The sequence below is a fragment of the Leptinotarsa decemlineata genome, unplaced genomic scaffold (assembly GCF_025532065.1).
Source record: "Leptinotarsa decemlineata unplaced genomic scaffold, Ldec_3_MD MMD2_tig00026294_RagTag_RagTag, whole genome shotgun sequence".
Taxonomy (NCBI): Eukaryota; Metazoa; Arthropoda; class Insecta; order Coleoptera; family Chrysomelidae; genus Leptinotarsa; species Leptinotarsa decemlineata.
Window position 1 is genome coordinate 10,305,909 of NW_027412674.1, and position 17,652 is coordinate 10,323,560.

General features: G+C 37.0%; 1 protein-coding gene across 1 annotated transcript in view; it reads right to left on the bottom strand.

The window, feature by feature from the left end:
* The window catches only part of LOC111511152 (lipase member J-like), a 31,601-nt gene extending 20,190 nt beyond the window's left edge, over positions 1-11,411 (bottom strand). Inside the window, exons 1-2 of the mRNA XM_074180500.1 lie at positions 11,286-11,411; positions 340-532 (exon numbers count right to left, since the gene is read on the bottom strand). Of these exons, the coding sequence (XP_074036601.1) occupies positions 340-532; positions 11,286-11,411 (319 nt within the window). The remainder of the gene's footprint in view (positions 1-339; positions 533-11,285) is intronic.
* Between the last annotated feature and the right edge of the window lie 6,241 nt (positions 11,412-17,652).

Consider the following 17,652-nt stretch of genomic DNA (forward strand, 5'->3'; position numbering starts at 1 on the left):
CAATTCGAGAAATGATACCTATTTTGTTCTTATATTGATGCATTCAACTGAGAATATTTCAGGAAATAATTTTTACGAATACCATGTTAATTTTTTCATACTCAAATTCTATTTTTGAGCAATACCAATCGACCAATTGACCGTCCTACGGATTTGTGATTTTATCATACTCTTTGCTCTTGTGGTATTGCTAAATAACAAAATTTTGTTGAAAAATGGAAATTTATTGATGAAATTTTGAGTACTTGTAGTATTACTTTTGTTATCAATCAGACAGCCACAAATTATTCGCGATCGAATGCGGGACGACCTCTATTCAATCAATTCATGTATTCATACCAATCGAGTTATAACTCTGCAACAACCAAATAACAGCGGTTCCACCTATACCGTGTTGTAGTAAAACTGGCTCTCTTCTTGATCGTAGTTGAATGTGGTCTGGAGATATTCTGTATAGAGTGAGGATATATTCATCTTTTGTGATTATCGTGTGCTCTTCCAAATGATAGCCATTCCTTCGGGCGATCTCAACCTAAGCAGAGAATTGAACAATCAATCAGGTTATTCCGCATGAAATAACGATAATTACTTGTCACACAGTAGCTCAAAATATTTTACATCATTGCATTTCATGAATAATTTACATTCGTTACAAAAAAAATGAAAATGCAAATATTTTTTTACCCTATATCGTATCCATGATCATTTCTTGAGTCAGAGCAGAAAAGTAGTATTTGTACCTAGTTTGGATGACTAGCTCTGAATTGTGGGTGCTGAAAAGGATCACCAAATTGAAAGTTCTTATTTGGACGTCATCTACAGAAATATCCAGAAATACTATACCCCTGTTCTACACTTTTCACAAGACATACTTGGTTACAGTGGGATGGAAGATACAATCAATCAATCAATCAATCAATGTATCTGCTTATTATCAATATAACAGATTTAGCATCGTCAAGGTAGATGAATATAATACAAAACATACACATTGATACATACACATTAAAAAGGCGAAGCATTTTTTTTTATTAACCTTGGGAGCTGTCTGACTTGTCCATTTAATCCAAGTCTCCAGGAAACACTGCAGCCTCTTGGGCTTATTGCGTTTGTTTTCACATCTTCTCATGATACCCATTCCATCAGTCTCGTTCCCTGTACTAGTTTGTACAGGTTCCGTGTTGGATGTTCGTCATATTCTTCTGGATGCAATTTCGTACGTCCATATATTGCCTGCCTCCTGTGATTCAGTGCCTCACATTCGCATAAGGTGTGTAGAGCTGTTTCTATCCCTTCGTTGCATAATCTGCAGCTGAGGTCTCCATTTTACAGCCCCATTTTATTCAGGTGTTCTCTGAGCGGGCAATTACAGTAGCCCTGTAATTATTCTGAGCTGGTCCCTACTATATTGAAGTAGTTCTTCGGTTCTTTTCTCGGACGGTTCCCCAATGAAGGTTCTACTGTGTTTGTTGCCAGATAAATTTGTCCAGTACTCTGTGTGCTTCTTATTGGTCCATATCCTAATCTGGTTTCGTACCAGTGATTTTGATACCCCCAGAGCTGGTTCAGGACCTATATATGAAGGTGATGACCCGCGTCTAGCGCATTCATCAGCTTTTTCATTACCTGTGATTCCTGAATGCCCTGGCACCCAGTACAAAGTTAATTTGTTCCTGTTTGCAAGTTCATTCAGTTCTTCATGGCATTCCCAGACCAGTTTTGATGTCACCTTCGGGTTTGTCAGAGTCCCTAGTGCGCTCTTGCTGTCTATAAAAATATTGATCCGCTCATTTCTTTAAGGTCTCAATTTAAAAAGCCTTGCACACTGCAAGATAGCATACACTTCCGCTTGAAGTACAGATGTGTATAGTCCTAGCGGATAGCTGTAGTTTAGATTTCTATCCGCTCGGTATATTCCAGCTCCCGTTCCATGTTTGGTCTTCGATCCATCTGTATACCAGATGTTTTTTCCAAACATGTTTTCGGGATGACTAATGGTCTTCCACTCTTCACGGCTTATGATTTTGGCCGTGAAGTTTGTGTTAAAGGTGTACTTCGGTGTCATGTGGTCCGTGCACATATTCAATATGTACTCCTCCACTTGTCCCGAAATTTCTGTTCGGTCCGCTCTTCTGTAGTTCGGTGATTTTTCCAGTCTGAATTGGCCCATCCTGGCCTCCCCCATTATCACAAAGTGTAAAGAAGGTAGATTCAGGAGTGTCTCCAATGCAGCTGTTGTGGTAGTTCTCATTGCTCCCGTCATTCCCAAACATGCAAGTCTTTGCACCTTGACTAGTTTGTTGATGGCATTCGCCTGCTTCATCTTTGGCCACCAGACCAGAAATGCGTATGTTATCATAGGTTCAACCACCATCGTGTATAGCCAATATACCATGTCTGGTTTCAGCCGCCATGTTTTTCCATGCGTCTGGCGAGCATCAGTGCTACCTCCGCTTTCCTCTTTATCCTGTCCAAGTGTTGGTTCCAGGTCAGTTTGGAGTCTAGGATTACTCCCAGATATTCAACCTCCCCCGACACTTGTATTTCTTCACCTCGAAGTTTTAGAGGTCCGAGACCCTCCGTTTCAGTCCTCTTGGTGACTAAAACGGAGGGTCATAAGGGCAGAGATCAACCAGCAGCCCTTTTATTTTTGAATTTAATCACATGTACTTTCCTCATATATGATGGTAGATGGTTGAAGAGCCTTATCGTCATAGGAAAAAAGCTTTTATGAGTAATTGCCAGTTAATGCTGTGTCATAAGAAGATTGTGGCAATTTCTGGTCAAATATTCATGGTGACGATCAACTTGAGGGGTGTTATTTTCTGCCTTGATATAGACAAGACATTGAAATATATATAGAGCCGTTATGGTTAGGTTAGCATGCCAATGAAACAAGGAATGAAGTTTACTTAGTAGTTTAAATATGATTTTGCATCCCCAATCTTCAAATGAATGAGAGTAATGAATGATTATCATCGAATTCAAACTGTCACTGTAAAGAGAAATCATATTATTGAAGTTCTGAAATTTTCTACAGTCCCCAACTGTTGCTTCGGTAGGAAATGTAACAGAATACAGGGTTTTTCCCTGTGGTTGAGTGTACTGAACGTAATGACTCTTGATCGAAATCCTACTTCCAGAAAACATGAAGGAAACTCAAGCTTTCCATTCTATACTCCTCCAATTAGACTCCTCTGATTCTTGAGATCAGGGATTCCGACAGTAGCCACCTCAGATATATGTTTTACAGTCCAGACAGAGACGTCAAAGATTATTTTCTTTTCGCGTATAATGAAACCTCTAAATATTCAGTGTATTTCCAAGGTCATCGACTTCGTCAAATTTTAAATTTTTTTATTGTTTCCTTTTTTCCAATTTATTAAATTCATTCCATTTTCTTCTGGTAAAGATAGGTTTTGGCTTCTACTTCTCCATCTATTTTCTAGTTTTTTATTGTTTCAGTTTTGTTTTTATGTTTTTGTTCTTACCTGGCAGAACTTGATAGTTGGAATTCACCCGAAGGGATGATTCCCAAAAATATTTATTCAAATCATTTCTGTGTGTTCTCAAGCGAAGCCAGGCACAGAAAAACCATTTTCAAAAATGTCTCCTTGACACATGGAATCGGTATCTCTTCAAAGTTCAGACAATGTCACCACCTGTTGCATCCCTCTCTTCAAGCATCTAGAGGTGATTTCGAATTGGTGTGAAACTAACGAGGTTCAATTCAATGCCACAAAAATTCCGCCATCGATTTTCTCCGTGAAGATAAATGTCTCCGAACCGGATATAATGGTGTCAGGTCAGACAATTCCGCTTTCTGCGTCAATAATTTTGATGGAGGTGGGAGTGGACACCAATATGTCTTGGCACAATAATGTAGTTGGAATTGCAAAAGCTGCTTCTCAAAAGCTTGGAACATTGTTCCGAAACAGAAAACTGTACACACCTCAGCAACTTTCGATGCTGTGAAGAGCTCAGATTAGACCTTTTTTGGAGTATTGTTCTCATCTATGGAGCTCTGCACCCAAACATACCCTGAAGTTACTGGATTCGAAGATAGGTTGGAGAAGTATCTTTCTTCTATAGATACTTTCACGGGAAGAGTATCTCTCCACCCTCCACCATAACCTGCATGGATTTATTATTGCTCACACCTATTCACACTCGACCTAATAAACCCAGCTTCTCAACGAAGCCGATTAGTTTGTATGGTTGATGGTCTTTCGGGTCAGATTGTGATAGAATGGCTCTGCCAAACTCTGAAAACATGACTCCACAGCGGGGCAAGCACAAAGTGTGTATTCTGCTGTTTCATCATCTGTCTTCTGACAATCCTTGTCTGCATATGATGATTCAAATAACAGTGACCTGTGAGGAGTCCTGTGAGACATCGTAGTTGATCCCTGCTGTAGTCCAACAACTGTTTGGTATCAAGCTTCGAAAAGTGAATGAACAACTTGGAGTGATCCAATACTGGAAGATTCTGTCAGAAGTCCATGAATCTTCTTGTCATGAAGCAATGCCAATGACAGGTTCTGGTCCGATGAAGCTGCTTGCAGCACCCTCCCTCGTGAAGAAGTCAGCAGCCTGATTGCCTTCCAGGCCAATATGGCAAGGAATCCAGACCAGAGACAATCTGGTCAGTTTTTCTAGGAAGGAGAGTAGTTGTTGGCAATTTGCCACCAATTTAGACGTTGCTTGGTAGGAGCCAAGAGCTTCAACGGCGCTTGACTATCCAAGAATATATTTATTGACTTGTGTTTGAGGTTGGATTCGTCCAATCTTTCTACACAGTAGAGTCGCGTAGGTTCCAAAGCTGGCTGATGTCTCTGTCCTGGGTCTGCCACTGAAAATACATGCACCAGAACCTGAAGGTGTTTTTGATCCATCTGAAAACCAACAACTATCTGCTCTTAATATTTCCTTCTCCCAGAGGATCCAGTCCTCCCTATTTTGATAGATTTCTTTTATAGATCATTCGATTTGGAATTGTTTCAATTACATGGCCTTTCATGTGAAGCGGGTTGTATCAGAAATAATGGGAATCCCTTGAATTCGTTTGCAAATTTGAATGAAATGTTGGCAGAAACGATTTTCATATCGAAAATGAATACCCATCAATATTTTATCAGTAAACTTTTTTAAAAAAATCATAAATTGTGGTGAAATGCATAAATCAAATTGGCTTTCCTTCCATCACTTCTGAAAATTGATTATTTTTTATCAAATTCTAGATATCATATCACTGCATGAAATACATTTGTTTTGTGTGAGCAATAAACATATTGGCAATCAGAGCAATCTGAGGCTTAAAGTATTAGCTATAACTAATCTGAGGTTGACTTTCTATACTCATTTTCAGAGCCTCTGTTCGGTTTTGCTGAAAGGTTAATAAAGATGTTATCTCAAATTATGTATATATAATATTTGCATATAAAAATATTCAATTCAGGACGGAAACAAATAATAAAATATATAGAGTGATTTTCATGAAAAAATACTCACTGGTGAAGAATGTAAGTCCGGACTGAACCAACAATTTCTACTGGTATTTAGTTTCGCGTAATCTTGTAAAGTGGAACAAACATTATTTTGAACTAGAGCTACACTGAAAATTCTTGGCAATAAAATTGCAAAGGGTATGAACCTCAACATCGTTTGCTCTACGCCCGTCACTACTCGTAATATGACTTAGAAAACTAAGTACAGTGGACATTTCACAGATGAATGCTCAAATTGCAGGGTCAATTTGAATAACTTAACAAAAAAGTTTCTCGCACAACTATGCCAAGATCAAACGTTCAATTAGTTTATAAGCACGTACTGGTTTAACAATAAAAATTGTCTTCAAATGCATACCTGACAACTTCAGTTTTGCTATTACTGAAACTTTAATTAGCTGTCATTAGGAGAGAGTAATGAATATTAGTGGTACAGATAAATAAATGCATTCAATTTCCATAGCCGGTAACAAAGCAAATAGAACCTAGATTCGAATATGAAAATATGAATATTTTGGATAGTTTGAAAAGGTGATATCCTATTCGAACACATTAGTTTTCGGCTTTCTACTTTTCCATCATTATTCAGAATTTTTTCCCCTAAACTACCGAATACAATCAGTCTAGTCTGAATTATAAAACAACAGCAAAAATTTATTGGCGCTCCGGGGTGATTTCATTGATTCCAGTGGCGCATTTGCTTTTTCAGCTGCAGGAAAACCCGGAAAAACCTGCAGTACCACATCATCTGAAGATATTGATCTACCATGTCTTCTCTTTCATAAAACAAAATGTAGGGTGTCTCCAGAGGCTCCAATCAATAAAATACATCGCCTGAATATTGAGTGAGACTATCGTCAAACTTGAACCAGTCCGTTTCGTCTTTGGCTAAGGCGTAATAATGACCTGAAATGGGCCTCATCGCTGAAGATGATTTTTTCATGAAAATTAGCGTCGATTGCCAACTGCTCCATAGCCCATTCAGACACACAAGTCTTTCTCTATTGTCGTTTTCCTTCAGTTCCTGGGTCAGTTGAAATTTGTATTGGTACAGGCCCAAAACACCACCCAAAAGTTGCCAATTTGTGGTCTGAGGAAGACCGAGTTCTTGTGACTGACGCGAAATCGACTACACGGAAAAAAAGGATTTGTTCCTTCAAAGAAATTTATTTAGTCGAATTTATTTCATCATTTTGATTAAATATCATTCATTTCAAACGACGTGTGTATTGTATCGATTAGATGATAATTTTGCGGAGACAATTTGTAATTCTCATTTTAATTTCTCTTATATTTCAATTCAAGAGGTATTTTACTTAGTCAAATGAATTGTGGATCATTTATTGAGTTCTCAAAATAATTCGGTTGAGTCAAACAATATAATTTCATCAAATCAAAAGTACGTCTGTTGAATGAAAACTTTTCAATTCAGTTTAGCAGTATGGGGTGCTGTTTTGACACTAATATATAATTGAATCAACTGAATATTTATTTTCACTTCAACAAAACATATCAATACATTTAACTAATTTTGGAAATAATTTCAAGCCTATGGATAATTTCATTTCAATATTTTTATTATTTGTTGGTTTGAAAAATTCAACCGTTAATAATAATTATGAATAGTATGTATTGGACATCTTTTTTTTCAAGCACGTGCCCATACATTTTTCTCGACAGCTATCTATAAAAGTGGCTTGGAGTTCTTTTTGTTCAATGTAATGACTGAAGGAAAGCTTTCCTGTTTTCAATTCTGCTTTTAAGAAAGTAGAAGTTGTCGAGTGAAATGATTATCATTGAGAGGTAGAGAGGTACCTGGTTGACTTTTGATCTTTGGATACGGAGGAATTGGACATTTTCAGAGTAAATACAATTAAGGTGTTTGCCACAGAAATAGGTGTAGGTATACAATGTCAGCGAAGAACTGTACCTTTATTTCGAATTGTAAATTTCTTACATCATAAATAATTGAATGGTGTCGTAAACAATTTCATTTTCATCATGATAGTATATACTGAATCCTTGAAGGGACCTCTTTTTAAGATTTTTCTTTCAAAGAACATTGTGAAATAATCACAGTTTTCTCTTGTATTATTTTATTAAAATCAGTAAGATCGAAAAAGGAAAGTTATTTGTAACATATTTACAGAAATGATGGCATCCAACAAAACTGCACAAACTCAAAACATGCAATATAATTTCTTTTATTTTTAGGCATGGAGGATTTTCTCAATAACTTGGGATTAAATGACATGATAGGCGTTTTTAAAGGTAAAAAAATACATATATTATTTATCTTCCATTAATATATTTAAAACACATACTTTTCAAACAGAAAATGATGTAACCTTAGACATAGCTAAAAGGCTCACTGATGAAGAAATGAAAGAAATGATTCCCCCAATTGGCAAAAGAAAAATATTCAATCAAGCAAGCAATTGATGGAATAAATTAAGAATCATATATAACAGAGGTATGTCTTTCATTCATATAACTTTTATAATAAATATATGTATACCATTACAATTAAAAACATATTCAGTTTTCTCAAATAACTATATATTTTTGCGATTTGCTGTAGATACTTATTATTATTCAGGTCTGTACTTGAGTAATTGAATGCTAGAATTCTCAAATTTAGTGGATTTGAAGGCCTGAAAGTTATGATTCACTTTTTTATCAGAAGCATAAAATATCCAAGTCAAAAGGCAACCTTCATAAGGAGATGCCACTCAATTTACCAAAAATGTAAGGGTGGTAACCAACTTCATCCCCCGAAAAAATCTCCTCGTAATAAATGAATAACTCTTACTTTTTTACGAAATCAAATGGACACGTATTAGCATGTTGTCATAAAAAGCAAATATTTATTATTTTTATGGAAGTTCTCAACGTAAATTGTACCAAACAAACTCAATAAAAATACCTTTAAATATTCAAATTATCTCGAAAACTGATCGTTACAAAAATTTCCTTTTGACAGAGTTGTGAAGGAATTTGGAAGACCTTAAAAAAAAGGTGCCACTCAACCTATTTTCCCTATCTAAATAAGGGTCGTCAGACGCACCCATCCGAGGGGGTGCGTACTACAAAAAATCTGATTAATCTGAAATGTGTCCCCCTTCAATTAGAAATCGACGTGTCCAAGCTTTTTTTAAAAATCTTACTTTTTATATTCAAAAACGGCTCTTTTAAGTTTTCGTTGTTACACACTGTATAGGTACCTATACAGTAGGTTGAATGGACTGACGCCTATCAGAAAACAACTACTCCCCTGGTTAATACCACGAAGGGCGTTGGATTATATCCGACAGGCGTCAGTGCAGGAATCTTCATAGAAAATTTTCTGCATATGCAATTGGCAATACAACTGAAATTGTCGACCTTCAATTTTGGAACGAGCACACTTGCAGCCTGTCGGATATAATCCAACGCCCTTCGTGGTATTAGCCAGGGGAGTAGTTGTTTTCTGATAGGCGTCAGTCCATTCAACCTAGTGTGTAGGTATATTCGAGACTGGCTTGAAAGTTTAAAGTTCATTTCTTTAGATTTGTTTACTGCCACTCTTCAAGCATATCCCACTGACTAATAAGAAAGTTTTTCATTCTTATTCAGAGGAATCGGGCGAATTAAGGATATGCAGTTGGTTAGTAACTCATCCACTAGATGGAGTGACATTTTGTTTTTCGCTCCAACTTAGGAAGAGAAATGAAATACTTTGAAAGAATTCCGATTCTCAGTTAGGTAATATCATTGACTTTAGGTTGATGATGGCCACTATCTTGCACTGATGAGTGGCTAATGAGCCCGAAACCGGCCTGCAAGTGTGCACGTTCCAAAATTGAAAATCGACTCTTCCAGTTGTATTGCCAATTGCATATGCAGGAAATTTTCTATGAAGATTCCTGCACTGACGCCTGTCGGATATAATCCAACGCCCTTCGTGGTATCAGCCAGAGAAGTAGTTGTTGTTTGATAGGCGTCAGTCCATTCAATCTACTTTGTAGGTATTTTCGAGACTGGCTTGAACGTTTGAAGTTTATTTCTTCAGATGGTAAGAAATGTGATGAATTGTTGAGCCTTCGGTACTACCGAAGCAATTATATGCAGCCCACTGTTATGGCCATGCTTCATTTCATAATTTTTGACAGAAAAACTGACGAATGTCAAATATTTGTGTTTCTGAAAACTAGATGCTGGTTGGATGATTACATTTCAGTTTGAAAACTTACTCAAGTACAGCTTATCAACCGCATTGTACGTTGATTTATCAGACGATACATGTTCCCACTTTTCCCACTTCATCAATCAAGGAAGTAGGTGTCAGTCAACCAAAAAATGGTATGGAATTTTCATATGAAGCAGTATTGAGTAAACAAGATATTTATATTAATAATTCATTCTGTACATTTCGTAACATAATTTGTGTGGCTCGACATTAACACTTACATACTTATTTGCCCAACACATGCAAGATTTATGTTTTTTATATTCAGTATCATTAATCTGAAAGTAAATGTCGGTGAATACTCAGAAGGGGATATGAAAGCCACGTGGAGAATTTTTCTGTGAGTTACTGTGGAAGAATGCAAACTGAGTGGTAATTCTTTCCTAATTCATTTTTGACATCACACCAGCTATCTACCATCGCCATAAATCTTTGAAGTATCCTCACCAGAACTTATAACGTTACTTTTCCCAACAATTGACAATAGCTCATTATATAGTTATCATTAATCACGTGTTGTTAAATGTTGAGCAGATAATATTGAATGATGAGAAAATGATGAAACTCTTTGTTTGGCAAAGCCTAAAGCGACGCCAATGATAGGTTTTGGTCCGATGAAGCTACTTGCAGTACCCTCCTTTGCAAGGGAGTCAGCAGCCTCATTGCCTTCTAGGCTAGTATGGCCAGGAATCCAGACCAGAGACAATCGGTCAAGTGTTCCTATCGAGGTGAGTCGTTTTCGATAATTTGCTACCAATCTAGACATTGCTCGGTAGGAGCCAAGAGCTTCCAATACCGTTTAACTGTCTGAGAATATTTTTATTGACTTGTGTATGAGGTTGGATTCTTCCAATCTCTCAACACACAATTCCATATCGTAAATTTCCGTGTGGAATACCCTCGCAAAGGTTACTAGGCAGGTTGATATCTCTGTCATTTGTCTGCGACTGAAAACACCTGCACCACAACCAGAAGGTGTTTTTGATCTATCTGTGAACCAACAACTATCTGCTCGCAATATTTCTTTCTACCGGAGGATCCAATCCTCTCTATTCGGGACGAGTACTTTATAAGGCAGTTCGTAGTTGACAGTTGAAGGGATAAAATCAGAGGTCATTTCCAGAATGCTGTGACTTCCAGTGTCAACCAACAGTCAGTTGCACTCCGCAATAAATTGATTTGTGCAATCGGCAATGTGCACAAGTCTATATGCAGTCCATCTAGCCTCTCTCTCCAGGAAAATGTGGAGAGGAGGTAGATCTGGAAGGATCTGATGGCACCACTGATGCTCAGACAAGCCTGTCTCTGTAGGCAAGAGAGCTTCGCCAGGGCCGTTTTCTGTAAAGCCTTCGGTCACCAAGCAATTGCACCATAAGTGATCATTGGTCTGACAATCTTCACATACATCCAATGGATTTGTTTGGGACCTAAACCCCAAGTTTTACAATAAATCCTTCGACATGTCTATAGGGACAGCTTTGTGTAGAACTTTATCCAAGTGAGCGTTCGAGGTGACTTATTTTATCAAGGACAATGTCAAGATATTTCACCTTCGTTGCAAATGGAATGACTTCACCATTGGGGAAAAGTGGCGTTAGATCGTCTAATTTTCTCCTCCTGCTGAAGGTGATTATCACAGTTTTACTGGGTTTACAGACATCTACTTTCTCAGGCATCAACTGTGAACAACTTCCATCGTGCTTTGGAGGATATCACAAGCTATCCTTCCCGACGTGAACCCCGCCAAGATGACAAGGTCGAAGACATCAAACAGACTATCCATCAGGAGTGATCACAGAAGGGGAGATAGTACCACACCTTGAGGGCAGCCTCTGGTGGCCTAGCTAACGTCGTTCTCAAAAAAATATGTACTGATGACGCCACTATCACTATAAAACTATAAAACGTCACTATAAAACGCGATATAGCAAAAACGCATCTGACATGGAATAACAAAAAGAGGGTAAGTGACAGCTAAACGTAATTTAGTTAATGGTTAATGAAGGCAATTGACGATGGAAATGGTGATTTATATTTTCTGGATGCCCCTGTTGGAACTAGTAAGAAATTCCTGATGCCATTAGTTTTAGCTACTGTTCGTGCGAGATCCAACATTGCGCTTGCAGTTGCTTCTTCTAGAATAGCAGCAACATTGTAAGAAGGATGCCGTACGGCTCATTCAGCATCAAAATTGCCGTTAAATCTTCAATCTATTGAAGAACCAACATGCAATATTTCGAAAAACTCCGCAATGGCCAAAGTTTCATCAGCATCGAAAATCATCATATGGGACGAATGCACAATGGCGCACAAACGTGCATTAGAAGCACTTAACCGAACATTGAAAGATCTACGCAATGACTCGAGATGTTTTGGAGGTGCAATGATTTTACTGTCTGGCGATTTCCGTCAAATACTGGCAGTAATTGCAAGATCAACGGCTGCCAACAAAATAAACGCTTGCCTCAAATCATCGAATCTATGGCGCTATGTGATGAAACTTCAGCTGACAACAAACATGAGAGTTGCATTGCTTAATGAAACATCTGCTGAAGATTCCTCTGAGCAATTGCTGAATATCGGTGATTGTCGAGTACCGGTCGACGAATCGAGCGGATTGATTTCATTTCTTTAGAATTTCTGTAACTTTGTCTCATCGAAAGACGGACTTACCAGCAAAGTATTCCCAAACATAATTACTAACTACAAAAATAAATGGTTGAGTGAGCGAGCAATTTTAGCGGCTAAGAATAAAGATGTAGATTACCTAAACTACATAATTCAGAATGATATCATTGGAATAATGCATTCATTCAAATCAATTGACTGAGTAACAAATGAAGATGAAGCTACCAACTATCCAATTGAGTTTTTAAACTCCTTGGATGTGCCTGGCTTACCACCGCTAAATTTACGCCTGAAGGTTGGCTCCGTAGTACTCATGCTTCGAAACATAATCCCACCAAAACTTTGCAACGGTACATGTTTGGTGGTAAGTGAATTGATGAAAAAGGTGATTTAGGCGACGATAACACAACACAACAAAAAAATATTTTTTGAATGTTTCCTACACTAAATTAGTCAATTTCTACTAATTATGGGGTGATAAAAACGAAAATAACAATGAAAAATGTTTATTAGCTCTGGTTTTTGAGATACACAGTACTTAATCTTAAAGAGTAGTTATACTATACGTGAAAAGTGGAAGTACATAAAACAATATTGTTATGCTTTTTTTAGAATATTTCAAGTACAAAATTAATAAAAAAAACATTATTCTTAGTGTTTTGACAAATAAAAGAAGTTTGTACCACCAAATTTCAATTAAGTCCATCCGATTCATTGTAAGATCGCTGTCGTTTAGCTTGTCTTATAAAAAACACTTCTGGAGCATCCCTACACACAGACCAGCAGTAGTCTGCAAGCATTGCTTCATTTCAACGGCCCTGATATCTCTGTTCCATTAAGGAAATGTCTTGGTGGAATCTTTCTCCATGTTCGTCACTCACAGCTCCACAGTTTTGTGGGAAGAAAATGAATTTTTAAGGACATGTTGCATCCAAGTTGGTGGTAAGCTTGCAGAAGCTCTTTAACCAATGCTGTGAAGTTATCATCTCTTTTGTTACCTGAAAACCCATGTACAACCCCATTAAAGGCTTCCCAGGCTCTTTTTTCATTTCCTGTTAAAATCATGTCAAAAGCAGGATCATTTACGATTTCACGGATTTGAGGCCCAATAAAGATGCCTTCCTTGACTTTAGCATCACTCAACCTGGGAAACTTTGCCCTCAAGTACTTAAAAGCTTGTCCTTCCTGGTCCATGGCCTTCACAAAGTTTTTCATTAGTCCCAACTTAATATGTAATGGGGTAAGGAGAACATCCTTAGGATCTACAAAAGGCTCGTAAACTACATTTTTCTCATTAGGGTTTAGGTCTCGTGTAGGCCAGTTCATTTTTTTATAGTGAGATTTTCTATCCCGACTGTCCCACAGACACAAAAAACAACAGTACTTGGTGAACCCAAATTGCATTCCTAGGAGTATAGCAATAACTTTCAGATCACCACAGATGTGCCACTTGTGTTGTTCATATTTGATTGATTGGAGAAGTGTTTTCATATTTATATACGTTTCCTTCATGTGAACTGCATGACCTATAGGAATAGAGGGTAGCTGATTTCCATTATGCAGAAGTACAGCTTTCAAGCTCAGTTTTGAAGAGTCTATAAACAGTCTCCATTCAGATGGAGTGTGATCCAAATTCAAGCAGTCCATCAATCCATTAACATCAGAACAAACTACGAGGTTTTCTTTTTTCTCAAAAAAAGGAAGCAAATCTTTTTGACGCTGTCTGTACTGAGATATTTTCACATCATGTTTTAGAAGATTCCACTGTTATAGTCTTGACCCTAACAGCTCAGCCTTTTCCTTAGACAAGCGAAGATCTCTTATAAGGTCACTCAACTCTGCTTGACTAATTCTGTGCGGATCACTAGACCTATCGCTTACCTCAAAATCAGGGTCATAGGATATAGAAGGATGGGTTGCTCCTTCTAAATAGTCTTCATCACCTTCCTCTAAAATTTCATAGTTTTGTGGTGGAGAAGGGACTGGCAAATTGTCTGAGTGTGGTACAGGCCGAAGAGCAGATGGGAGATTAGGGTATTTAACCGTTCCTCTTTTCTTCATAGATAAACCTTGCTTAATGGGAGGAATTAAGCAGAAATAACAGTCGTCTGTATGATTGGTAGGCTCACGCCAAACCATAGGTACTGCAAAAGCCATTGCCCGGTTTTTATTTTTCAGCCACTCTCGCAATATGACGGAACAAGAATTACAACATATATGAGGAGCCCATGATTTATCTTGGTCCCAACTTTCACACCAAAATAATGTTCATAGGCTGTCTTAACGATAGGTGTCATTTTACGTTTCTGAGTCTTGAATGTTATTTCACCACATATATAGCAAAAGCTATCGACAGAATTCACACACTTTCGAGGCATTTCAGATCAGCACTTGAATTAATTTAAAAATCAACTTAACACGATAATTTCACTAGCAACCACGTGCGTACAATTGACAAACTCACATAGGTTATGTTTACTACTTAAGAACAGCTGATGAGAGGGGTGTTATTTAACAAAAATGTGTACCAACTGTTGGTGATGAAATATTTCATTTGTTGAAAACTCAATATACATATATATATATATATATATATATATATATATATATATATATATATATATATATATATATATATATATATAATATAATGATACTATATCTTGAAAACAAGAGCTAATATATAATTTTTATGGTCACTTTCGGTTTTAACACGTGGAAATACATTAAAATCATCTAATTTCAACCCCGAAACAAAAACTTTGTTGTGTTGTGTAATCAAAGAAAAATTCGAAGGTGAGGAAGTTCTCATTTCGAGGATCCCAATGATCCCAACCGATATGCCGTTTGAGTTTAAAAGACTTCAATTTCCAATTCGTCTTGCATTCGCCATGACTAATAACAAATCACAAGGCCAATCCTGGAAGGTGTGTGGTCTGAATCTGGAAAATTAATGTTTTTCACATGGTTAATTATATGTGGCCTGTTAACGGGTCGGAAGGCCATCTGAGTTGTTTATACTTGCGCCTGATAAAACAAAAAATATCGTGTATCACAAAGTGCTCGACTAAAGAGTGCAACCTAATGAAGAATAATTGAAATACCTGATAATTAAAAAAATTAAATTAATAAAATAAGAAAATGTGCTTTTTTATTGCCTCTGAGGCGGAACGAAGTTCGCAGGGTCAGCTAGTATAATGTAAACTGATTTGAAATCCCTGAAAAAAAAAAATCAAACAGATTAACCGGAATAGCAGAGCATGTTTGGATTCACCAACATAAAATCAAGTGGGCTCAAGCTGAAATCATCCACAAAGAGGAACACTGGTTTAGGAGAAAATTCAAAGAAGCCGCGTATATGTTGTCCAACAACGCATTTATTCAAGCTAGCGTAGAGGTATGTAACATATGGAAACCTCTAATCAAGCAAAAACGACCAATTCCCACCAAATGGTCATTTCCCGCCAAAACCAATGAAGCGGAGAGAGGGAAGAGGGGATAGGTGAAAGCACTCGAATGACCTATAAATAGTCAGATATCAGATCAAACCAAGTTACGTCGTGACGTAACTTGGTTTGGAATATTTTGATTTTAATTTTTCATTTTTTGTTACTTAGTAATATTCTTTAATTTTTTAATTTTCAGCTTTCATTAATATTCCAATTTTGATTTTTTTTTGTTGCTTGTATTTTATTTCATTGTAATTTCAGTGTTTTGTTTTAGTAGAATTGTTATTTTCGGTTAATCTTTTTAATTTTTCTTCAGGGATTTCAAAACAATTTATATTATATTAGACAATGGAAGTCCAAACTGATGTAATACACACCACATTGTCAACCACCTTCAAATATTCGACAATTTTGTTTGCTCACGTACCTATTCACCGCTGAAGATGATTTTTTTATCAATACCAGGGCCAGTTGCCAATTGTTTCAGAGCACATTAGCCAGAACGACTTCTTGTTAGTGACGCAAAATCGACTACCTCAGATTCTCCTGCACACTCTCACAGACATCAGCGATATTTTTGTCGACGTACGGGTGTGGTCGATCGCTTGCTGAACCAGTGGACTCGAATTCATCTACCACATTGCAAATGATTCTCTTGATAGAATGATCATGAGGACCAAGATTCCTTGGTCGCGCGTTAATTTGCCCGAATATAAGACATCAAAGCTCGTGTTGTTGAACGCTATATTCGTCCATGATAATTTGTCAAACAGTCCGAATAAATAACAACTGATTTGACAGATGTAGCTTCAACAAGATGGCCGTCATCAATTGTTAATGTTCGGAAGTCCTTGTTTATAGGGAAACCGTTTCTAAAAAGTATCATCGAAATGAGCAAATGATCCAAAACAGGAAAGAGACCTTACCAAGCGGTCGTATCATCTAGATCATTTATATTTTCTGAATACCTACATGTACAAAAGCATTGGAAGAAAGAATGGGTTTTCAAATCAAATGCTGTTTAAACTCCTCCAACATTTCACCAATCAACCAATCAGGATTTCGTACAGAACACAGAACACAACTGTACAACTGCTCTGTTGAAAATAACCGATGATATTTTTGAAGCTGCTGACATAGGTAACACGACTGCTATGATAATTATAGACTTCTCCAAGGCTTTTGATACCATTAGTTATTCAATTTTATCTGCTATTTTGAACTTTATCGGCTTCTCTGAACTTGCTGTAAATTTAATCAAAATCTATTTCCAATATCGTTCACAGTTTGTGAAAACTTCGAAGGGAAAATCAAGCAGTGAATTTATTGAATTTGAAGTGCCTCAGGGATCTATATTTCGACCCTCATTATTTTGCGTATACACTTGTGATTGAGTTTTTGTGTGGAAACATTGTATTTCACATATGTATGCGGATGGCACACAACTATACATATCATTTAACCCTAATGACGTTGCTACTGCTAATCGAAAATTGAATGAAGATCTAGCTTGTCTCATTTCAACATCTGAAGCTCATAACCTCAAAATCAATTCAAACAAAACTCAGTTTGAGTAGAGTCTAGATGATGATAGTACGACCAGCTGTCGAAAGCACTCGCATATAAGCTTCAAATCCTTTTTGTGGTATTGGTATGGTATGGTATCAGACAATATGACAGAATTTGAACTTGAAATGAACTTAAGGAAACCAAATGGTTAACTATGAAAAATATATGTGTTTTACACTTGGCTATCCTCTCTTCAAAATATTAATTAACAAATATCCATCATATTTGTATAACAATATGACATTTCGTAGCGATGTACATACTTTAAATT